At 58.0% G+C, this 25,243-nt stretch overlaps 1 protein-coding gene across 6 annotated transcripts in view; it reads right to left on the reverse strand.

Annotated features, from left to right (window-relative positions):
* MAD1L1 (mitotic arrest deficient 1 like 1) overlaps nt 1–25,243 on the reverse strand; it is a 474,298-nt gene that overhangs the window by 51,728 nt on the left and 397,327 nt on the right. For all 6 annotated transcript variants that reach the window (XM_087417466.1, XM_087417465.1, XM_004440893.3 and 3 more), the window contains one exon: nt 17,552–17,742. In XM_087417466.1, the coding sequence (XP_087273592.1) occupies nt 17,552–17,742 (191 nt within the window). The remainder of the gene's footprint in view (nt 1–17,551; nt 17,743–25,243) is intronic.

Here is a 25,243-nt window from a genome sequence, read left to right on the forward strand (position 1 = left end):
GCTCCGGAGCTGAGGGACAGGGGGTGCGGCTCTGTGGGGAAGGAAAGGGCAGACAATGGCAAAGGGGAAGGCTGTTTTTCGGAGGGCTGCTGAGAGTTGAGAACTGGTGCAGAGGGTGAGGGAAGCCATGTCCACCTCCAGGCCAAGTCCTCCCTCGGGACACAGAAACCAGCATCTGCTGAAGGTGTCCCACGTGTCCCTCAGCGTTTCTACCTATGGGACCTCGGGCCCAGTTTGCTGATCTGTAAGATGGGGTAACAGTAACTGCCCCCCCGCATGACTGTGTGGTTTGATTAGGATTATTAATCATAAAGTGATTTAGTTTACTCTAAGCTCCCACAGACCTAAAGCGTTAGTATTTCTACTGGATGAGCCAAGCTTTGTTCCCTGAAGTCTCACTGGTTTAAACAGATTCAGAACAACTCAAACACGAGCTTGAGAATGGTCATACCCTTGAACTAATAATGTAATTGGATTAAACTAATAACCAATCCACTAGGAATTTAGTCTAAAGATATAATCAGGGATGCAGAGAAAGGTTTGTGCGAATGGATGATCATCACGATGCTATTTTACAACAGTAAATAAATAAATCAATAAAAAAAATAGAGGAACAAGTTAAATGTCTGACCACAAGGACATATATTAAATAAATTATGGCATAACCAGAAAACAGCACATTACATAACCATTTTACATCACCACTGTGGGGAATACGTAATTGAGTGTAAAATGCTCATGACTTAGCGTCAAATGAACGAAGCAGGAAACGGAAGGATATGCTGTGGCCCCGACATTACCAGGAGGTACACCCAGGAGCACGGAAACCCCCAGGAGAACGCTGGCCAAGAACACCCTGGTGGTGGCGGTGCCACTGTCGTCTCCAGGTGAGGGGACTATGAGTGACCTAAATTTCATTCTATGCACTTTACTATACTTGGATAGATTTTCTGCAATTGTTTTTATAATCAGGAAGTCACAAACTAGTAAGTCTGTGTTTGGTTGACAGTGAAGTGTTGGTGGCAGCGAGGAAGGTGGTTTGAGCCAGGCTTGCTCAGAGTCCTTGGGCGTCTGGCGCCAGAGCCTCTGCCTGCCTGTACCTGGCGCTCGGGACACACTCCTTACGTGTGCCCTCCTCCCAACTCCCACTGGAAAGGCCTGGAAGAGGGTGTGAGCTGCAACTGCAGGCCAGGGCAAGGCGGCGGCCCAGGGGAGGCAGGGCTCCCCTTGCTGTGAGCATGAACCGTATATCCCACTCACCACTCTTCCTCCCCAGATCCACTTCCACCCAGCTCTTCCAAATGTCCACTCGAGCCCTCGACTCTTCCTTAAAAACTCGTTAATGAGGTCCCACTGCTCTCAGGATCAAGAGCCAACACTCTGCTCTGGCCTTCAAGGCCCTGCGTGCCCCAGACCCTGCCCCGTCACCAGCCTTCCCTTAGACCATGCTCCTCCGCACCCCTGCGGTTCAGCCCCACAGCCTTGTTTCAGTTCTGAGGATGCCCAGGCCTCCTTCAACACAGGACCTTTGCATAAGCTGCTGGAATTGAAACCAGCCCTTTCCACTGCTCTGTGTGCCTCACACTGTCACGGGCCCATTCTTGGGAAGAAGCTGTCATCAAGTCCAGCCCTGCTTTCACTCTTCATTACTGCCAGGAGTCCTCTGCCTCTCCTTGGATGCCTCCAGAGACCGGGAACACAGCTCTCACCGCAGGCCAGGCCAGCCAGTTCTTTACTCCTCTTTGTGAATCTTCATCCTGAGGTCAGTAAGCCTTTCCTTCTCCCGAGCTGAGGGCTGTGTCCTGGGATCCCCATTGCTGTCCAAGTCCTCAGGTCCCCCAAACAGGCCAACCCTTCCTCGGAAGGGACCAGCAAACACCAGGAAGCAGCAGATCTGCCTGGGGATTCCTCTAGGTAAACACGAGCCCTGGTCTCTTTCACCCCTGTCCCAGGGGCAGGCGAGTCTGGGCAGAGGGGGACCAGGGGCCACAACACATTCTATGTGGCTACTAGAACATTCTGAGTCATTCCAATTCCAGTCCCTGCTCAGTCTGGTCAGCATGCGTTCAGAACAACTCCATTTGAAATTCAGGAGACCCAAAAAAGGCCAATTCAAATTAAAGTGTCTATCTAGATCTCACTGGTACAGCAGGAAATTGGAATGCTCCACAAGTCGGCTTCTTCCTATAGGAGCCTGTGCATGGTCCCGACTGCCTGTTGGGAGGAAGCCAAGGAGAAACAGTGCGCAGTGTGCCCTCCCCAGGCCTCCCAGGTGGAACCCTGTCAGCTTTCCACTTCCCGGCAGGGCTGCCCATGGATGCACGGGCTCGCTCACCATCCTCCCTCAGCCAGGCTTGAGCCTGAGACCCCACAGCCCTCAAGAGTGGCCAACGAACGTACAGAGCAGGGATGAGGCTGGGCTGGGAGGGACGAGAGCTGGCTCCCGCTGAGCTCTGCCTGGCTCACTGTGTGGCCTGGCACCCCTTCCCACCTTTGGGCATCCCATCCAGGCCCATCCGAGGTGGACATGCAGTCTGCTCTCTAAGGCTCGCTGCCTGCCCTGGCAGCCTGATTCAGATCCTCAGTCAGAGTGGAGGAGCGAGAGATCGCTGGTGGTCTCGTCCACTTATTAGTCTATGTGGGGAACCTCAAGACCACATCACAAATGACCATGCTTAATGGGCACTTCTTCCAGAAGGAGCAGCATTCCTGCATGCCCAGAGATCTGAGTCTGGAGGAGCTGTCCCAGTCAACAGAAGCCCCCTCTTCCCGGGAACCACTCAGCTCCTCACTGGCTGGTGGCCTGGAGGCCAAACCTCTCGCTTCGTACCCCAACCTCAGCACCACACAAGGGGACGGCTCCTGGCCCCGGGCCCCCGGCTCAGCAGGGATCTCTGGGTACAAGAAAGAAAGGTCACACAGCCTCGTTGGTTTACCGATGAGAAGGCTGACAAGGGCCAGGCTCATGCACAAAAGTCCCAGTGCCCTTAGGGCCTGTATTTCCTCTGCTTTAACAACAAAAGAAAGCAAAGCAAAACTCCCTTTTCTCTCTTAGTCAGCTCAAAAGCAGATCTTCACTCCAAGTATGGATTCTAGGAACTGACTCGAAGGCCTGACCCTCTGCGTGAAGTCACTGTCCTCCTGGGACCTCTGCCTCCTCGTCCACAGAACGAGGCACCGGTGAAAGAGTTGAAGTCTGAGCACGGCGGTGTCACAATCGTTCCATGAAAGTCTAGATGGAACCACGGTGGGCAGGGAGGCAGAAAGGCCCGTAGCTTGACCGGACTTGTAGGTTCTGACACTCAGGGCTCAGGCAGGGTGCCTCCTGGATACTGGGGCTAGCAGGACCACACCCACTGAAGCGACGCCTGGCCAGACGGGCGGCCTGCCTTGCACCCGTACCACACTACGCCCAGCCAGCCATCTACCTGCAGCAAATGGTTTGCTCCTCACAACCCCCATCGGGGGACACCAGGGCAGGGGAATAGGTGGCTGGGCCAAGAAGAGGCAGTGCTGGGATTTAAACCCAGGGTTGGCCTGATCCCACGGGCTGGTCTCCGCCCTGGGGCGGGGCCAGTGGGCCAGAGGGGGAGAGCCAAGGGACACAGCATTCCTCAACCCCCCGGATCTGCCTGCGGCTGCTGGGCACAGAAGGAGCGTCCACTTGCCTGCCTGTCCATCTGGCAGAGAAGACCTTAGGAGCCACTGTGCTCTTAACCCAAACCCTGTGCCTCAGTGCCCAAGAGGGGCAAGGGTGGGCCAGTAACCCAGCCAGCACCCCAGTGCACGGGGAGGCCCGGAAGTTGCCCTGTTGGACGTTCCCTGGGTCCACACTTGCATCTTACCTGCCTGCTTCTTGACCCAACCACGGCAAAACTTTATTTCAATTCCAATGTCACCAGATTGAAAAGCACATCAGACAGTGGCCTGGTCCAGACCAGAGAGTGCCTCTAGTGAGGCTGGTCAGCAGATGAGGACGGAGCTACGAGCCTGCTCAGCCTCAGCGCGGGGTGGTCCAGGCTTCAGCCTGGCCAAAGGCCCCAACGTGTGGATACATCTTTCCAGAGGCCATGTGCCAAGGAATTGGCCCTGGGACCATCCCCTCCACAGAGCTCCACGAGGGGCTGCCTCCTGCCTGCCCCCTGCCCAGACCAGCTGGTTGGCCCTACTCAGCCACCAAGAGGTCAGGCGGAGGCCACAGCGTCCCTTCTCAGGTCCTTTGCTCTCAGTTTTCCCCCTAGGAGCCTCTGTCCCGACTCTGCTGTGCAGAAAGAGGAAGAAAGCTTAATGCGGGCCTTGAAGTTCAAACCCACAGCCATGAACACCAGGCGGAGGCCAGGTGCGCTCGGACGAAGAAAAGCTCCGGGACATCTCAGCCACTGTCAGCGTCCCAGAGGCTGCGAGGGGCCGCGGGGCTTGGGGGGCCGGTCCCAGGTTAACATCTGACAAGAGGAAGAGCAGGCTTGTTTCAGGACACCTGTCCATGAGCGAGTAGTGAGAGGCCGCTGTACAGGGTGGGGCTGGGCCTTCTGAGCCCCTAATTCCTTGTCCTCCAGCCAGAGCTGTTGCCATGGCAACGCCAAGGCCCACTCCTGGCTGAGTGGCTCCGGCTCCAGCCTGTGCCACAAGATGAGGCCGCCGGACACCTGAGCCGGGCCATGCAGGCTCCTCTCCCCACAGCTCGGCTTCTCTCCTGTCTTGGCCTTGTCCACGTCCTTCCTCTTGCTCCAGCCCCATCCCTGGGGGTGGCTCCAATGAGACAGCTCTCTCCCTGGTGGCTCCCTCCCTGCCTCCCCAGGGGAGGCACAGGGGGACAGAGGATGCCGCAGGAGGACCCTCCCTGCCTCTGCTGCCCCACCCACAGCAACTCTTCCTCCATGAAGCCAGCCCCGTGGTGGGCTGCCCTCTTGGCCCTCACTTGCCCTGCCCCGGCGGGCCGCAGGAGTCTGGGGCCTGTGTCCGTTAGACAGGAGTGCCTGAGGGCAGGGGTTTATCCCAGGTAGCTGGTGCCAGCGCAGGGCCTACGATGGGGGGCAGTGAGCGAGGATGGTGGAGCAGTCTGCTCTGTGCGTGACCAGCACCGAGGAGGGGCAGGCTGGTAAGTCTGCTTATTTACGAGGCTGCTTTAAGAGGAGAGAGTGAGGCGGCTGGAAGGTCACGTCTACACCCACAGGCAGCAAAGCGGAACACTTCCTCGGGGAGCAATACGCCCTGCGCAGATCTCAGCCTGTGTCAACATGCCCCAGCTGGCCGCCAGGTCCCCTCAGCAAGGGCCACGCCACGTGAGGGGAGCATGGGACAGGCAGAAAAGTGGAGAGGCTCGGGGGGGTGGGGGGAGGAGAATGGCTGCATGAGGTGGGGGGTGCTTGCTGGTGCCCACACGCCAAGTCCCTTCCAGGGCAGGCAGGCAGGCAGGCAGCGGGGCCATGGGCAAGCTGGGCACACACGGGGGCCTCAGCCTGAGCCTCTCCCCTGAAAACCGGACGACTGAGCTGGACCCTGCTCTGCTCATCCCCAGGGCCCAACAAGCAGAGATCTGCTGGAAGAGGCAATGGAGGGAGCAGGTCTGTGGGGGTGAGGGGAGGCCGACTGGACCCCAGGCCCTCCTGGCTGCAGGCCAGCATCTCCCTGGGCCGTGTGGGGTGTGGACTGCAGACTTTCCCAGGGGAGCAAAGATTCCAGAAGGTGGTGCCAGGAAATATTTACCTCACACAGTTCTGCCCAGTACGTCTGCTGGGGGGGAAGCTCTGGGTGTGAAAGGAATTGGGGCTGTTGTGATCTCAGGGGCTATGCCTGGCTCCCCTGCGTGGCAGGAGGACAGCGCGAGAATCCTCTCAGCTGCTTTTCTAGCATCTGCACTTTGCACACCGTGGGCCTTCACAGCCTCGGAAACATCCAACCAGGCTACTCTTCTCGGGGAAGAGGAGACCCTCTTGGGCTCCAGAGCACCCCACTCCACGGTCTCTCCCTGCTCTCCCAAATTTTGATTTCTCAGGAGCAGGAGCCCATGGGAAGCCCTAGGAGATGCACTGATCAGGTATGACTAGACAGAGGCAGATAGGAGTGTGTGCAAGTGTACACATGTGTGAACATGAACATGTGTGAGCGTGGGCGTGTGCACATGTGAGCATGAACGTGGGTGAGCGTGGGCATGTGTATGCGTGTCTATGTGGGAGTGTGGGTGTGTGTGAGCGTGGGTGTATTGAGCGTTGGTGTGTGTGTGCATGTCTATGTGTGAGCATGGGCATGTGTGTGCATGTTTGTGTGAGCGTGGGCTTGTGTGTGCGTGTCTGTGTGTGAACGTGGGCATGTGTGTGCGTGTCTGTGTGTGAGCATAGGTGTGTCTGTGCGAGCGAGAGTGTGTATGAGATCTTCGCAGGGCCAAGCATCACATACCACACCATCCACAGGGCCAGGTAACTTTACACACATGGTCCAAGTGCCCCATCCCAACGACCTAGGAGCCCACACAGCCATCCCCACAGTGCACACGGGGAGATGAGGCTCACAGAGGTGAAGCCACATGAAGATCCCGAGGCTGAGTGGAGGCAGGGTGACAGTCACACCTTGGTGGCTCTGGCCCAAGTCCAGCATCTTCCCATAACCTGACAGGGGCTGTCCTTGCAACAATGCTCCAAAAGTCACCTCCATCTAGCAGACGCTCACACGTCACCAGTTCTGGGCTCACGTGAGACACCAAGGGGGCCATGGACAGGCTGTGGGCCACTGCACCCTAGAGGTGTGAGCCCTAGAGGAGCAGACACACCACCCAGGACAACCCACAGCAAACGTGAGCTCAAGGCAACAACGGACAGGCTCTGTGGCCTCACACTCACCCTGCCCCTGGACCTCCATTTCCCCTACTCCTGGGACTCTCGTGAGCCTGCTGCCTGGGCCGGGCCCAGGCCAGGCCCCAAACGAGCAGCTCCCTGCCCAGGTGCTTGGTGGCCTAGCCCTCAGGAGGACTCTCGCCCCCGCGGAGATGGGGAGGCTGCCTTGGAGCTGGGCTGTGAGGGTCGCCTGATCTGGACACATGAAATGGAAGAAAGGACTGTCGGGGTGAGGGAGCCATGTGGGCTAGGGCTGCAGACTACGGCCCACGGGTTGAACCCAGCTCGCAGCCTGTTTCTGCATGGCCTATGGGCTAAGAATGAGTTCACATATTTAAATGGCCGGGAAAAGTTTTTAAAGCTATTTATAGCAGCTTTATTCATAATCACTAAAAACATGGAAGCAACCAAGATGCCCTTCAATAGGTGAGCGGATAAACTGTGGTCCATCCAGACAATGGAATATGATTCAGCACTAAAAAGAAATGAGCTATCGAGCCATGAAAAGACATGGAGGAACCTTAAATGCACATCACTAAGTGAAAGAAGCCAATCTGAAAAGGCTACACACTGTCTGATTCCAACTACATGACATCCTGGAAAAGACAAAACTGTGGAGACAGTAAAAGATCAGGCGTTTCCAGGGGTAGGGGGAAGGAGGGAGGGATGAACAGGTGGAGTACAGGATTTGTAGGGCAGTGGAACTGTTGTGTAGGATATGACAGTATGCTCTGTCAAACCAACAGAACTGTGCAACACAGTTGCACGGCGTGAACCATGGCTTTCACAGTTAATAACATAAAAGTACTGGTCCGTCACTTCTAACAAAGGCACCACACCCTGGAGGGCTAGGGACCTGGCCATACTCCCTCTACCTCCTCTCCACGCACATTTGTGGCCTGCTCGTAGATGTGAGCCCGGTGGGCGGTACAGGCATGAGGGGACAGTGCCCCTCCTCCTCCGCCCCACAGCCCCTCCTGGCTCTGCTCCTGGGCCGCACAGTGTCCCAGAGAGCAAGCAGCCTCAGCTTCTCCGGGGTTCACGTCTGTGACACTGGGGTGACAGTGCCTGCAGAAAAGTACTTGGACATTCTGGGGGGACCTCCCGACACAGTATCACATCTGTTGATTATAAGTTTGGGCACTAGGCTGAACAAGGTCCCATCTCTGAGCACTAGAGTCAGCAGGGGCCTGAGACGACCCTTGGGAAGCTCCCCGGCAGCGCTCTGGAAGCAGGTCAGCACCAACGTACCCCCAACCCCAAGGGCAGAGCCCCCGAGGGAGGGACGCCTCACACAAGCCAGACCTCTCGCGCAGGCACTGACTCCACACAACCAATCCTGTGGGTCCAAGCGTCCTGCCCACATCCCCAAGGAGGGACACGAAGGCAGAGGGGCAGCACCCTGCCGAGGCCCGCAGACACTGTGCCCCAGAGCCCTCACTGCAGCTGGGGAGGAGAAATCTAGAACCTTCTGAGGACGCTGAGGAGGCAGAAGCAAGCCCAGCCACACTGTGTGTGCTCACAGGGTGAGATTTCCACACACACACACCTTTCCTCTCACCCACACAACCACCCGCAAGTGGACATCATCACATTCCCACTGTGCACATCTAGAAACTCAGGCTCGGCAGCCAAGACACGCAGAGTGGCCACACTGGACTCGAGCGCCGTCTGTCTGACTCCAGGATCCGTATCCGTCGTCTTGCTTGTCAGCCCCTGTCTGATCCTGCAAGGCCTGTGGGTGATGCTGGGCCCTGAGGAGGGCCCGGGCAGGGAGGGCACCGACAAAGCTGACTGTGTTCACTGGGCACCATGAGTTCATGCTTGGGTTCTGAGTTCCACTGCTGGGTGGCCTGGCATCGTGATTCCATTGCCCGCTCTTTTTTTTTTTTTTTTGGTGAAGAAGACTGGCCCTCAGCTAATATCTATTGCCAATCTTCCTCTTTTTTGCTGAGGAAGATTAGCCCCGAGCTCACATCTGTGCCTATTTTCCTCTATTTTGTATATGGGACGCCGTCACACATGGCTCGATGAGCAGTGCATAGGCCCACACCCGGGATCCGAACCTGCGAACCCCAGGCTGCAGAAGCAGAGTGCACGAACTTAGCTGCTAACGCAACCAGGCTGGCCCCCCACGGCCCACTCTTATCATCAGTTTTCTCTCTCACGCAATAAGGAGGTTTCCTTCCCAACCTCCTTAAGAGGAGGAGAGGAAAATTCTTGTGCACTACAGCAAAACCAGGGCTGTGAAAACATCCTGCCCACACACGGAGCTTCTGGAAACTCCCATCCACCTGCACAGCTCAGCAGGCGCCCCTCGCAGCAAGCGCATGGCAGGACAAACCTTTCCAACAGAACTTGGAAAGCTTTGGACCTGCTTCTCCTCTCAGAGGAGCAGGCCAGGAAGGAGGCCAGGACCCCACTGGGACAAGCCGGAGCTGAGAGTTCCTGCCTTTTCTGAGAATGGCGGCCGGCAGGCAGCTCTCCCACCCACGGCAGCAAAGGCCAGCCCGGCCGGGCGCCACGTCTTCCCCTCAAGCAGAGCTCGTGGAGCTGAGCCCAAACCCTCAATTATCCTGGCGCACATCTGCAGAGCCCGCTCAACTGCAACAGCGCTCAGCTATTTCCAACTCTGACTTCAGCCCCCTTCCGCCTAAAACATCATCTTTGGGAAAATAAAATAAAGTGGCCAGAAGGCTGCTGTTTGCTGTGATCCTTCCCCAGCCCAGTTCAGCTGCGACCACACAAATCTGTGCACCAGCCCCTAAGCAGCAGGGCCATGACGCAGCATGGGGGGCAGTGGGTCCCCCAGTCCTCCCATCCCCCTGGTCCTCTCGGGCTCATCTCTGCTCCTGTAGTATCTCCCGCTTAGGAGCGCCAGCTCATGTCCAGATCCTTCCTTGTGGCCCTAACGAAGGCTCGGCTCTCTGGGGACGCCCTTCTGAATGTAGAAGACCAGAGTGAGAAGGACCCAGAGAGCATCTAGACCAAACTCCTCATTACGGGTGGGGAAACTGAGTCCCACAGAGTGCAGTGACCTGGCCAAGGGGCACAGCTGGGTCAGGAGCTGGCGCAGGGATGAGATGACTCCAGGGCACCTCACTTCCCGCCTGGCACTCTGGACAGCGCCAGGGGCAGAGGCTGCCTCTCCCTGCGTGCCCGGAAGGCAGTGACTATCTGTAGGTAGAGGTGTGACTCTGGCCGTGGGCCACCTCTATCCCCATGGTCAGTGTGCCGTCTGTCCTCTATCTTCTCTTTCGCTTTCTCCCTGTCAGTCCGTCTGTCCCACAAATCCTCAGCGAGCACTCTGCATGTGCCCGGCCTTGAGCAGGCGGACAGGCAGCAGTAGGGATGGTATGGTCCTCTATCACCGAGCTCAGTGTTCTTGGGGAATAGTGAGCAGGCAGACATGACAGCGGATCTGCCGTCAGGATCAGTTCCGGTGCCCTGGTTAGAGATTTCCTGCCAGAGGCCTGACAGCTCCTCCGTCGTCCTCTCGGAAGTATTCCCAGGGGCCCTCTCCGGGGCCCCCAAGCGCCTGACAGCACTCACCACGGAGCAGCTTGGAGCTCAGCATTCCAGGGTTTGGGGAGGCTGAAAAGAGGAGCTGCTCGCAGAGGGGGCCTGGCTCTGAGGAGGCCTCCGACTAAGTGAACAAACACACGCACACCATCCACCAAGTCTGCAGAGACCCTGATGCTTCAGGCCAGCAGGGCCTTGTGGCAGCCATTTCCAGTAGCCTGGCTACAGAAGGCAGGGGAGGCATAGAGGAGAAAGGCGACAGGCAGGGGCAGCCAGGAGCCCCAGCGGTGGGCCAGCGCCGGCCTCCTCCTCCAGTGCCCAGCTCTGGACAGCTGCCCCACGCTCCCTGAGGTGGGGGCAGAGCTGCTAACTCCCCGCAGGACCAGGAACATTCGGGAGGACTCGAGAGCTGGGCTGGGTAGCGGATGAGGCAGGCACGGCGGGGCTCTGATGGCAGGTCAGGGAGAGGAGGGGAGGGTGTCTGTGGGCTGGAGGCTGAACCAGCTGAAGGGACGGACCTTTGCCGGGCCCCTCCTGTTATGGCGACATATGACCCTCACCAGGGCCCTCCCGTCACAGCCACACACGGACCCTCACTGGGCTCCTCCAGTTAGAGCAACACATGGACCCTCATCAGGCCCCTCCCGTCACAGTCATACATGGACCCTCACTGGGCCCCTCCCATTATGGCGACACATGACCTAAACAGGCTGAGTTCTGCCTGAGGTGCCCGTCTGACTGGAGTTACCTTCTCAGGCCCCCTCCCAGTTGGGCCACACGTGAGCTCTGGGCAGACCCCATGGATGCCCCCAGGCCTGGCCCTGCAGGCGCCCACGTGTGCCGGGTGAACGGCAAGTGAGCGAACGCTTAGATGAGCAAGTGAAGGAGCAGAGTGGGACCGGGATCGAGGCCTTCTCTCGTCCAGACAGGATCGCCCACACTCACCGTCCATGTCAGGCGAGCTGGCAAAGCAGGCAGTATGGGACAGCCCCTGTGGAGGGGGTGCCTACCAGCTGGGCAAGGCTGTGGTAGGCTTTACCTGCAGACCTGGAAGGCCTCTCAGAGGGACCCCCACCAAAGGGGCCAGTGCTGGGCCTGGTGTGGAGGTGGCCGGGGCTGGGTCCTCACAGGAACGCTCACTCCTGGGGCTGGCATGGGCACACAGCCCCCACTCCAGTAGGAGGACGCAGTCTGTGGGGGAAGGGTCTACCCGAGGTCCCAGAGAGTGTCAATGCCAGCTTCAAATGCAGGTCGGCTGGTTCCAAACCCTCTGCTCTCCTCCCTTTACAGCAAGTCACTCCAGTCCTTTCCAAAGAGCCAGGATAACAAGGCAAACCCCCACCTGCCCACCCACTCACACCCACAGCATCCGACACCAAGGGGGTGACGAGCCTGAAGACAGCAAGGAAGTGGACTTTGTCCTCAGAAAAGCCAGGCTCTCGGGGGAGCGGCTATGAGCAAGAAGCCCTGAGGGGCGTGAGGGCCGGGCCAGGAGATGGGAGAGATGGAGTGAGGACACTGGCGCACGCAGCACTCGGAGGATGCCAGTCCAAGCACTGTCCTGCTGGTCAGCCAGGTGTTCTGGAAGGTTCCTAACTGTCAGGGGGCCTGTGAGAGGCCCGAGGAGAGAAGGCAGCACCAGGTGGGAGGTCTGGACAGAGGCAGGCCCATGCGTGCGCCCATCACACGCACGTGTAAACTTATGTGCATGCACACACGCACTAACGCACACATACACTCACTCACATACACGTGCATGCATGCACACTCTTAGGCCCTTGGAGTTGAGAGGAAGCCAAGGAGGGCCACTCTGCCTGGTTCCCAGGATGGCCCCCAAGCCTGTGGGGGCAGAGCCAGGCTTCCTTCTCATCCTTCTCCTGCCCTTGACACCCTGGGGGCGGGGGCGGTATCTGATTCCCTGAGGCCTTGGAGGATCAACTTTTGCTGAAGGAAGGAGGCTGTGACTCAGTGGTCTCGGTTCTTCCACTTGTCCAGCAGCCACTCCAGCTGACCCACCTGTGGTTGGAGCAGGTCCTGCACCAGGGGCTGCCACGGCATCTGGGGGATTCCTGGGGGGCAGAGCACAGGTGGGGGCACCCGGGCCTCCATGTCATGGACCGGCCCGGTCCTGTGCTACGTCCCCCCTGCTCTTGGGAGAGGCCGGCACGCTGGGCAGGGACACAGGACTCACCTGGCCCAATTACAGGGAACCAGCCCGAGATTTCCGGGGATAAATGAATACAAATAGCTCCTGCTTCCTGGCCTCCTCCCACCACCCCTGCTGCTCCCAGGGCTGGCCGATGCTTCAGCTGGTGGGTGGCTGGCGCTAAGCCTGGGGTGGAGGAGGAGGGGACAGAGACCACGAGCTGCTGGCCCCATGAGAGGGCAGGGACACAGGACAGAGGAAGCAGGAGGCACTGTCTGCCCTTGCCCCAGCCACCCCAACTCAGTTCTTCCCAGGACTCAGCAAAGTCTCTCCCCTTAAAGGCTCTGTCCACTCAACCAGCATTGGCAAGCACCTTGTGTGCCAAGCCCTGGCCAGGGACCAAGGATAGGGGCCAGGTGGCCCGTCAGATCCTGGCTCCTGTGCAGTCTACTGTCTAGCATGGAAGTCAGACCAAAAAGGGGAGGCAACAATAATGCATGCTGGAATCTGAGGGTCAGAGTCCTGACTTGGCAAAACTCATCGCCTCTTCATACCCACACAAGCATTCGAGTTTCCCACAGGCAAGGGCAGGCGGGGCCCTCTGGGGACCCAGATGCAGGTGGTTCCTGCCCCCAGGAACAACTCATCTAACAGAACGAAAGCCACATGCATAACTATCAGGCAAATGGAAACTGACACGTGTCCTGAGGGGTGTCAGTGGAAGGTGGTCCCATCCCTGGGGAACATGGGAAGCCTTCCTGGAGGAGGCATCTGTGAGCAGATCCGGGCCTCCATGCTGGGGTGGGACAATCTGACCAGGTGGACAATCTGGGGCAGGGCCCGACTGCAGGGTGTGTAGGGTGATGGACCCACACCAGAGAGGGCAGAGACAGGGGTCCTGGGGACAAATGTGGGCACAGAGGAACAGCTTCTGTCTGCTGAGGGTTCACTTCTCAGAAATAAAATCCTGACAGACCCTGAAACCCAGGGTGGAACCGCAGTGACTGCTGCTGCCCGCCCCCACCCCCGACCCGTTAGGCGCTGTGGTGGGTGTACGGCATGAGCTCATTTACTCCCAACACCTGACTTACAGACGAGGAGACCGAGGCTCAGAGCGGCCTCCAGCTGGAGAACTGCAGTGTGTGGCACTGACCCTCATACTCCAGCTCAAAGTCCAGCACCTTCCCTTGGCGTCAGTGTGGCTCCCAGCCCTGGGATAATGGGACACCCAGCCCACCGAATGGCTACCTCTGCCAGTTCCAGACAGGGATTCTCGGTGTCGGCTCTGAACACCCATGAGCACAGCTCTCCACACTCAGCAAAGGCCCTCCATCGCTTCACTGAATCCTCCCGATAACCCCGTGAGGCCTGAGGAATGAGAACACGGCCGGGGAGCTGAGCACTGCCCCGTGTCACACATCGAGGACACGGTGGCTGTGAGGACACCTTGGCTCCTGAGGCTGCGCTGCGTGACTCCACTTCTCCCGAGTAGGGAGGCCCAGCCAGAACGAGCGGAGGACAGGGGTACCTGTGGGTATCCACGCCTTGCTGGACATCAGCAGACGGCTGAGCCATCACCCCTCCTCTGTTGTCCTTTGAGGGGGCCGCCTCACACCTGCGGCTGCTCACACCCATTCCTCATGGCCTCGGAGCCAAACCTGCAGCTGGAAGGCAGGGGGCTGCCAGGACCCCAAGATGGGCACTTGGAGGAGAAGCCGGGGGAGTGGGCTAAAGGTCAAATAGGAAGGGTCTGGGGAGATGCATCAGGTCGCCAGGACTGCGGGGCACGCTGGACCCTGCAGGGACCTCAGCTCCCGAGACGAGCTCTGAGTGGAAGGTGTCAGTGTTACTGCACCAACACCGGGAATCCGGCCTGGAGTGAGCCGAGGGTGCTGATATGCTCCCAGAGCCTGAAGGCCTGGACTGAGCAAAACCAGGCCCAGGGGCGTGGGGTCCAGAGAGCCTGGAGGCCTAACGGTGCCTTCTGCCGTCCCCACTCTGCAGTGGCTCTTGAGAGAGAGACGGGTCAGCTCCCCTGGGGCGTGTGGCTTGTGGCCTCTGCCATGCCTGCTCCCCATCCTGGACCCCCTCCCTACCCTCCTGGCCTCAGGAGCCTGGGTGCGGGGCACAGAGGGCTCAAAGGTGGAGGGGAGCAGGTGCTGGATGGCCCCCCAGGAGCTGGAGCCGGCCCTACGTCATCCGTTCTCAAGGACATCTTGCTATGGCCAGATCTGAGGGCAGATGAGGAGCCAGGAGGCAATAGCGTGGTCAGGGCAAGAGGAAGCGGGACTAAGATGCTGGGTCTTCCAGGAGAGCTGCTCAGCGCTCCTGTGTGATGGGGAAGACTGAGTGTCCAGCTAATCTGAGACCCCACAGGCAGAAACAGATGTGGGCCACCTGTCCATCCCTCTGTCTCCACATGGGACTGGACAGAGGGTGTAGGCCATGGATAAAGATGGACAGTAATAAGCTACTCACAGACAATGTTTCTAGGACCCACGCAACAGGATATGCAGTGTAAACCCAGCATCCCGATTTTGGAAATACAAATTAACAGATTAAATTAAGTAAATGTATAAACTTATGCAAAGACGCCTGCATGTATGAAACACTGAAAGGAAATGCATCAGAGGTGGCTGTGGCTGTCTTTTGGAGGTGGGATTATAAATAAACTGTGTTCTTCTTTTGGATTTTCAACAATCTATAAATACTAAATACTTTGGAATGTTTTCCCAAGGTTTCGTTGGGGGTAGCTTGTATAAGATTAATCACTTCAGCTAATGAATATGTGAGAATCCACTGAAAACTATGGCTCCTATTTATAAATGTTGATACAATGAGCGATAAGTTAAATAGTGACTCTTCATAACAATTGTTTTGCTCTCTTGTTAGTGCCGTTGAGTCAGTTCTGACTCCCAGTGGCCCCGTGGACAGGACAGCAGAGCGGAACCCCGCCCAGTCTTTCTGCACCATCCTCTCACCTTCCGGTACTATGTCAGACAATTCTCCACTGCTATTCATAGGGTTTTCACGGCCAATTTTCTCGGAAGTGGGTAGCCAGGTCCTTCTTCCTAGTCTGTCTGAGTCCGGAAGCTCTACTGAAACCTGTCCACCATGGGTGACCCTGCTGGTACCTGAAATCCCGGTGGCATAGCTTTCAGCATCACAGCCACACGCAGTCACCACAGTATGACAACTGACAGACGGAGTGTGGTTTCCTGACCGGAAACAAACCTGGGCCCTGGCAGTGAGAGTGCCGGATCTTAACCACTAGACCACCAGGCCTGGCCATAAAAATTGTACATCTCTGTTTATTTATTTATCTTAAAAAAAAAAAAAAACCATGGGATTTCTGCAACGTATTGCACACCTATCAGTGATCCTGAATTATTCAAAAGTATGTACAATTACGCAAAAGTGAAGAAGTACATTTCTGTGAGTTTACTTACTTAGAGACTCTGAGTATCTGAATATTCTACTTATTTGAAGGTTGAAGAGTTTCAAGAAGTGTAAAAATGGACAAACAAGACCTAAGGAGTCTGAGAAATCCAGCAGAAATGCTATGACACGTCAGAGGAGAGCAGACACCAGGCTGAGATGCAGCTCTGAAAGCAAGATGGAGAGAGACCACCAAGAAGGAAGAAGACAGGTGGGAGGAGGAGCCGCCACGGAGGGGCCGCCAGGAGCCAGACGAAAACCTTCGAGGTGCAGACTTCCTGTAACGCCTAGCCCTGGAAAACTCGGGTTGGATCCCACAGGACCACCTCCTACCTCGTGAGCCCCCACTCCTCCCCCAGTCATGAGAAGCCTGCTTCCCTGTGACCCCTGTGCACCCTCCCTGTGACCTGGCAGCAGGCGCTCTGGTCACAGGCCACTCCCAGTGTCCTCAGAGCCTGGCCTCGGCCAGCACCTCAGCTGGGAGGCAGTAGGGTGGTCACGGGTTTATCATGAAATTCATGATGAAATGAGAGAGGCAATATTTCCTTTACACTCAATTCTGCTCAAAGAGTGTAAGTCACACTAGCTACAGTTTTTATATAAAAAAGAAAAAGAAAAGTTCGTTCTTTGTTTCTACATGGCCAGGAAAGGCTGATGGCCCATTCCACATCGTGGCGGTCCTGGGTGGTAACAGCCACTGCCCGCTGCGTCCTTCCTGGAGCAGCCATGTGCCACACTGGGACCACGGCACCATCTTCAGGAGGGGCAGCTCAGGCTGGCGGGGCAGTGACAGAACAGCCCTCTCCACCCAACTTCCAGCTCATGCTGCCAGCCTCCCCCGGCCCTGGTGGGTGACGCAGTAAAACCCTAGCTCTGCTACTGGGACCACTTGCCCCTCACCCCACAGTGCTTCATTCCCCATGACCGACCCAGCCCAGAAACCTAGAAGGCAGCCCAAGCCTCGATGCACACAATTCCACAGGCCCAGTGCTGCCCTGACTCAGGGACCCTGCTCGTGGGGCCCCCAGCCCAGCCCAGCACTGTGCGCTGGCAACACTTCCCAGAGCAAGTCAGGGCAAACATAGGCGGAGAGTTCCTGCCCTCCCACCTGCCTGTGGCTCAGGCCCTGGCCTCTCTGGCAAACTTGAAAAGCACGCGCTGGACAGAAACCCAGTGGCTTCTCTTTTCTTGTTCTGTGTGCTGTGTCTCACATTGACCTCTGGCTATGGTCCAGCTGCTCACTTTGGCAGCATCAAAGCCATCTCCCTGTCCCAACACTAACCTTCACCCCTTTACATCAGTCCCCAGTGGGTGCTGCTGATGCTGGTCACCCTCCACCTCGCTGCCCCTGCCCCTCCTAGGGATGGGCTGATGCAGCTGCAGGTGGAGGCCGACGTGGAGAGGAGGCTAGAGTGGGGCTGGGTAGGGGGTGGGCTGGCACTGTCTGTGGAGGTCCAGGACTGTGGGGTGAAGCTGGGGGTGGCCGAGGGGTGGCAGGCCCCCCTCCGCCCGGCTGACCATGCCTTCCCAAGCCCTGGCTGCTCCGGCTGTACGCAATACCCATCAAGGCAGACGGCCCCGTCACCCACGCCGAGGTGCATGCTGGTGGGCCTACCTTGAAGATGAGGCAGTCAGCCTTGTGCTCCGCGTACATGGAGGTCAGCCGGTACTGGTTCTCTGTGGTGATGTCTATCTGGTAGCCTGTGAGCGCATAGCAGACCTTCCGGAACTCCTGGATCTTAGTCTGGAAGACCTCCTTCAGCCGCTGGTTCTTCAGCTCTGCACTTTCCACTTGCTTCTTCAGCTCTGAGGGAGGAAAGGACGGACAGGTGAGCTCACCAGCCAGCTGGACACAAGGGGCAGTGCTGGGGCCACAAACCCGGAGGAAGGACAGGGACTCAGAGGAGCAGCAGTGTGCCAGGGGCAGAGGTCACTGACTGAGGGACAAGGTTGAGGTAGGGCCCCAACGTGAGCTACTCCTGCCCTGGGAGGGACGGGCTGCACGCCACACCAGCGAGCCCTGACGCATGCACTCAGTCACCGGATGACACGAACAAGCTGATCAACAGCCTGACCTTCTGGTAGTAATAATGATCAAGTTATTTTAGCAAAAACAGTAACTCTCAAGACAACAGTGCCTCTGAAAGCCAGCTACCTTCTGGGCTCTGAGCTCCAGACTCAACACCTGGCCTGGTTCCTTTCAAAAGGATTGGCTCTCAGCTGGCACAAGGACAACGGGGAGCACCGAAGACTGTCCCGAGTCAGGACACGATGGGCTGGCGATAACGGAGTGTGGACTTGCCCCCTTACCGGCCGACTTCAGGCAGGAATGCTCTGGAGGAGGGGGCACTGACTGGGAACCCTGACCCTGGACTGAGGTCCTGGGTCTGCACACACCACCCGGGTGATTTGACAAACAATGCCCAGTCTGCAGGCAAGTCATTGCCAGGACCAGATGCCCACTCTGAGAAGCAGCGAGGGAACAGGAACAGCGAGAGCAGAGGTTCTTTGGAAATGGCAGATCACGGTGCCCTGTGGGTTCCCCTGCCGGCCACCCGGAGACGAGACCACAGGTGAGGACAGGCTCCTGTGCGGTGGGTCTGAGCGGATTCCCCTGGGCCCACCATCCACCCACCCTGTGCTGCTCTAACTGGACTGTTCAGGGCAGAGGCCCCCTGAGCCCACCTGCCACTCCCACCACGGTTTATAGCCGCACGGGGAGAAACCAGCTGTGCAAAGTCAGCAGGAGGATACACAGCAATTACCACAAATCCTTCACTCAAGGTGCCTTCCAAGTAATCAAACCTCGATTTATCCCCCCATTAATTATCGAGGCTGGCTTTACTTAAGTGTACACGCAGTCGTCTCTGAAGTCAGCCGCTTCCTAGTGGTCCTGTCTGGAGCTGACGGCAGGGAGCCCCTCCAGGGCCTGGGGTTGCCCCCGGGCAGGACGGGAGACCAGCTGGCCAAGGGGGTTGTGGGGAAACCCCAGGTCTCGGAGGTGGTCAGCCTGGGTTTGAGTTTGGCCCTCTCTGCAGGCTGTGTGAGTCCCAGGACCGCCCCACTGTGCCAGGGACAACAGTCCCTCCTCCTCAGGCTGAATCACAGAACCCGTGGTGTGTCCTGTGCTGGTGTGGGCGCCCGTGTCCAGGCCTGGTAACCACCAGCTCCCCAACGGAGCTGAGAGCAGGCAAGGTCAAGTCAGCCAGTTTAAGATGAGAGGATGCAGTCAGGGTCACTTCCTGGAGGAGGTCGGGGGGACAGGGGACAGGGGAGCCTGCGGTCCAGGGACAGAAAGCCATTGAAAACCTCCCTACCCTCCTCTGCTCCTCCTGACCCTTGGCCTCGAGCCTGTCACCACACCCTCTGGCTCTTGGAGCTCGTTGGTCTCAGAGCCACCTTCAGAAGCTGTCACAAGGATCAAGTTAGATCCTTCAGGAGGCTGGCAGCTGAGCACTGGGAAGGTTCAGGTGACGCCTACGACGGGGGGAGCTCAGCTACGCACCAGGCATGGACACCGCCACCAATGTGCCATGAGGTGGCCGTGGACTCTCCCCATTTTACAAACGAGGACACAAGGCCCCAAGAGATCAACCACTTGGCCACAGGTCAATGGCAGAGGTACAGCTGTCCAACCCCAGGGCCAAACTCCTGATAACCCCACCGTCTCTCACATGCTCTGGAACACACCAGGTTCTGAACAGACACCCCAGGGCTTGTCTATACCACCTGCAGCTCTGCGGGGGACTCAGCTTGGCCTAGTACTGGCCACGCTCTGTTTCCGAATGGGGCGTCCTGATACCAGGGCACTGCTCCTTCCGGCCTCTCCACAGCACACAGAGGGGCCGCACTTGGCGCCCATCCACTTGAACGTCCGTCCACCTGGCCGTGTGCCCTGCCCTCACCTGCCCTCTATCCATCACCCGGCTCTACAGCCCTGGCACACATTGTTATTCTGGAGCCAACAGCCTCTCCGCCGGGGACGCAGGCGCGGAGTCCTTGATTAATTGAGTAATCAGACTGTGAAATCAAAGGGGTAATTGGCAGCTCTGACCCAAAGCTCTTCCCTGTGTTCCTCAGCCGGCCCGCCCAGGACGGATCCGTCAGCAGGACGAAAATCTCCAGAAGGAAAATTCACTGACCACGCTTCCGCAGTGATGCTTCACCCCTGCCAGAGACGCACTGCCTTTAATAGATCTCAGGTGTCCGATGGGAAAAATTAAATTTTGGTGATAAATGCAGCCTGACCTTGGAGAAGGAAGCAGCCCCTTCGCCTCAGATCTCAGCATGCTCCCTGTTACGCAGTTCACTGGCTCCAATGAGTGGCCGGAACTCAGGTCAATGAGCAGGGGTACGGCGGGGAGGGGGCCTTCCCTCTCGGGTGAAATGTGCCAGCCCACCAGGAGTGGCAGGGTGTGGCCACGCTCACTTTGGGCACCTGCTACTCTGCGCCAGCTACCAGGACCTCCAGGAAAGGCACCTTGCCACCTTCCCCAGCAGAGCCCTCACAACACTACGAGGCAGGTCTCCCAGTGCCCTTTGACGGGCAAGAATATGGGGGCTGGGAGAGGCGGTGACTTCCTCAAGGTCACACGGCCTGTTGGGTAGAAAGGGGACCTGACCTGTCTGTCTGGTCCAGGTGGGACAGGAGGGATGCAGCTTTCAGGTAAAGCCCACCTGGGTAAAGTGTGCTCTGGGAGGGAAACCCTGAACTGTCACCTTGATTTGGGGCATGGCAGAGTCAGTGTTTTGACCTCCCCTTTATTCTTGTAGTTCAATTGCTTACATAAACGTGAATGAATAATTCACATGATGCTTTGGATTGAATAAATAAAAGATGGGCTTTCTGCCTTGGAAGCGCCACGGCTCTGACACAGCGTCTTCTAAGAGCGAGCTGAGCCTTCCCCTGGGCAGGCTGAGTGGCCTGAGCGAGTGGCACTCAAGAGACGTCCTCTGGGGTCTGTGGTGACCCCACTCCACACCCACCAGGAGGCAGCCAGAGCCGCCCTGTCAAGGCCCAGCGGCTGCTTTCAGGCCTGACCTGCTGGTGATGACCACACGTGGGCAGGCAGAGCCAGCAGAGCAGACAAGTGGCCCCGTCAGGTCTGCCCAGAGCTCCTGGGCCGCCCACCTCAGACCCGCCCTGTCGTGTGAGGCCCAGGCCACTTGGCTGTGCTGGGGATGCAGCACCAGACACTTAGGATGAAGGCCTCACACCTGGGCCCCGGCCGCTGGCGCTCTGGGAAGCCTAGCCAAGGGCCCCCTCCCCTCCCCACCAGGCCCCTCAGCCCTGAGATCAGGCCTACACTCTGTGAGAGGCTGCTGAGACCCTTCACGCCCAGTGAGACTCACTCTCACTCTCTCTCGCCTCTCCTGCCCTCCACTGCGCTGGCCAGGGGAAACTGTTCATAAACCGCCATCTTACCTCCCTGCCCGAGGCCTTCCCTCCTCACCTGCTGCCACCTCGCCCCCAACACCTTGGGCCCCTCCTTCCCTCTCCAGCCCTTCACACAGGCTCTCCGCACGTCCTCGGTGAGGGACAGGGGATGAGGAGGGAGGCCGGTGGACAAGCAGGCGTCAGAGAAGAGAGGCACATGATCATCCCGAACCCAGGTGCAGAGGCAGGTGGAGCCTGTGTGGGCCAGGATGGACATGGAGGTCAAGGGGCAGCTGAGGCCAGGGCTTCTGAGCAGCGCCCTCTGCTCCCTGACCTGGCCTGCGGGCTGGCCCAGGCCTACTGGCGGCTTCCACGTCCACGGGAGGTCATCCGAGAGCTCTGGCCTCCACTCCTCCTCTGCCATCTATCCCCAACCCCTGGCTCCTTCTGGACTCACAGAAGGCAGCTGGGAATCTCCGTGGGAAAGATGCAGAACAAAAATAAACTTCGCTCTGTTATATAAAGGCTGGCAGGAGGAGAGCTGCTTCACCCCAAGAGCAGAGATGTCAGGATAAAGGAGCGTTCGTGGGCACATGCCTCTGTGATCCCGTTCACAGCCTGAATGTGGAGAACGGTTTTATTCCAGAGGGGTGGGTAGATCAAGGGAGAGGCAGAGGGACGGCCGGACGCAGACACGCAGGAGAAGTCAGGCCGGAGCCCAGCCTGGCATCAGCAGGGCTCCAGCACGTGGCCTCACTGGCCAGCAGAGCCCAACTGTGCTTCTCTTTCACTGAAAGTGCACACACCACAGCGACTGCACTTCCTTCTTACCAGTCTGCAGGCGAAAGGGCAGGGAGTGGGGGTGGAAAAGGTCTCTGCTCTGTGCTCTTGCGCAGCCCCGAGGGCCGCCGGCACTCGCAGCAGTACCTCCAGCTCTCAGTCAGACCCGCGGGATGGCTGACCCACACTCTGGGAGGGAGACGGGGTCCAGGCCTTTCAGAGAAGGAAGGAGCCAGCACCTGGCACTTTCCTCTCAGGTCTTTTTATTCCTGAGTGTTAAGACATACACGCAGATAAGACGGCGGCAGAAACGCTTTTAACGATGCAAACGGCTCTCAGGAGCGTGGCCACCGGGGTCCGCTTGCCCATGTCCCTCCTTTTCTGTGGGCCTAAGCTGTGCCCACACCCGAGCTAGGCCAGACAGCACTGGAACACAGCCAGCTGGGCTGTGGGTGATGGGTACTGCCCACCGAGGGAGCCTGGGCCTGGTCTGACCCTGCACTGACGCCCTGCTGAGAGCTGGCCAGCCCTGTCCTGCAGCTGTTCTCTGTGGACAGACAGACCTCCAGCACCACCACCCGCTCCATCCAAGTCCAGAACGATTCTGAAGTAGAGCAAGTACCGTCCCCTGCTCCCCAAGCACCGGCCCCCATCCACCGGGGCTGAGTGTGGTGGATTCAACTACCCTGCGAGGAAGCCAGCCGGCACGGGAGACGTCAAACTCCACAGAGAGCAGACCCGGGAGCAGAACATGGGGTTGCTGGACTCCAAGGTCGAGCTGCTTTGTGGCTTGAGGCCTCCCGCCAGGGTCACCCAGGAGCTCTGCAGCTCGGCCCAGGCCAGCCTTGGTGGCAGGTCAGGCCCTCTCTTCTCTGGGCTCCCACTCCTCCTTCTGCCCTATGTCCAGCCCCAGTCCTGCGAGGGCCCAAGTCCTCTGGACAGAATTGTAAGCTCCTAAGGGAAGACGTGGTCTGAATGAAAACTCTCTCCTGTGGCCATCAGGCCGTTGTTGAGTGACCGGCCTGCTGCCTCTGCAGTTCCGTCTGCGCTGGCTTTACTCCATGCCCAGAAGGCATGCTCGCCTCCCTACCTCAGGGCCTTTGCAGTTGTCTGGAGTAGCCTCCTCCGCTTCCTCACTAACTCTCATATGTCCCAGCTTTAAACTCACGTCTCTGGAAGAGAGCTAGTCTCTGGTTATATATTCTCAGTGCCCACTGTGTTTCCCTTCATAGTATCTATCATAATATAAGGAAGCATTTTTTAAAAAGTCTTTGCTTAATGCTCATTGCCTCCAATGACTCTGCTCCACTCAGGCGAGGACCAGGCCTTTGTGTCATTACTGTGTCCCCAGTGCATTTTGAGGATCCTGCAGTGCTACTGCCGTTTCTCCACTAACCCCAAATCACAGCCCCAGAGAAGCTTTACAGTCTGTTTACAGACGTCAACACATACACACGGGGACTTCCCTTAAGACATGGTGAATGGAACGGATCCTCGAACTCACGTGTTTATCCTTGCTCCCTCCCGAATGACAGTAGAGGGACGAGAGGCGGCAGCAGTGGACAAGAAGGGTGGACAGAATTTCCTCTTTCTTCAGAAGAGGAAAAGCAGACAGACGAGAGGACAGGGACTCAGCAGACCGGGGATAGCAGGAACTATCTCGAGGCCGCTGGAGCAGGAACAGGGCCCAGGAGGCACAAGTGCGGGTGGAGCCAGTGGGAAGGTCACTCCTCCGTCCCCCAGGTGACGGCAACGCCCCTCTCGCAGAGAAGACAAGTTTCCCCTGCAGGGACACTGAGCCCAACAGGCTCGGTCGGACGTTAGGCTGAGCTGAAGGAAAGGGTGACCCGGGAGAACTAAGAGACTGCTAAGAACCGCCCCCACCATCCTGGGCAGCCAGGCTCACGCCCACAGGGAAAGGCTGAGGACTTAGGGCAGCCAGCCAGCTGCGGCACAGCCCCATCTCAGCAGCTTGCTTCCTGAGAAGCCAACCTGCGAGATGCTGACACGGATCCACACCTGTGCAGGGAAGGAGGCGGCAGCAGAGGCTCAGTAGGAGGAAGTCAGCCTCAGCCCCCAGCCCAGCTGACCCAGTGGGGGTGGCAGGAAGCTCTGCAGGACAGCAAGGCCTTGCACGGGCCTCCTCAGTCACCCACAGGCCACCCCATCTGCACCCCGGGGGCTGCCAGCCGAGCTCCCCGCTGACCCCATCCCCCCACCCGCAGCTGGGTGGCCGCGCATCTCTGTGTCCAGTGGACCAGCCCGAGGTGGGGCCCCCTGCCAACCAGCCCATCCAGAGAACAGGCAAGCAGAGGGCAGCGCCTGCCTCTGACACAGAGACAGATGTGGGGGGCCGCCAGACTGAGTTGCAGGAAGCTCCTAACGTGAAAATGCTGGAAGAGAAGAGAGCAGTAGGCACAGCCACAACCGAGACCTCCAGCCTCACTGAAGAAGTCTGTCCGAAGCACAACAGGGCTGCTGGGAGGTACAAATATCATCACAGACACACACACCCAAGGAAGGGTTAAAAGATAAGCAGAGACATTTCCCAGAAAGTGCCCTTTTTAAGAAAAAAAATCCAGAGATGGAAAAATAACAAAGAAAAGAAAGATAAAACAAGAGCTCCTGGGAGCTCTGACTTCGAACCCACAGGAATTACACATAAAGAGATTACAGCCCTGGGAAGAGAGAGATTATCAAGGAAACCACATGAGGAAAACATCCAGAAGCGAAGGATGTGTGTCTCCAGGCTGCACAGGCAGAACCTGACGACGGTCAGAACGCCACAGAGAAAACCCACAGAATGCCCCAAGAATGGGTATCCCACTGGGCAGTGATTATCAGTTAACACCACCCAGGGCAGGTGACAGGACTGGTCAGTGGAGGGTGCGCACAGCTTGGAGGAAACTGAGCCCCCACCTAGAAGGTTACACTTGGCCACATGCCGATCTGAGTGGACCAGGGACACTCTCATCCACACAGGGTCTCAAAGATGACCCTGCCCATTCTCAGCTCCTGAAGGACACGCCCTACCAAACAGAGACACAGCAGAGAAAGATGGGATTCAGGGAACACCCAGCAGAGGGAGACCGGAAGGCAACTGCTCTGAGGGCGAGGGGGGGGCTGGGCGAGTGCTGGGCAGGCAGCCAA

Source organism: Ceratotherium simum, chromosome 26 (assembly GCF_057802395.1).
Source record: "Ceratotherium simum simum isolate JZ-2026a chromosome 26, ASM5780239v1, whole genome shotgun sequence".
In the NCBI taxonomy this organism is placed as follows: Eukaryota; Metazoa; Chordata; class Mammalia; order Perissodactyla; family Rhinocerotidae; genus Ceratotherium; species Ceratotherium simum.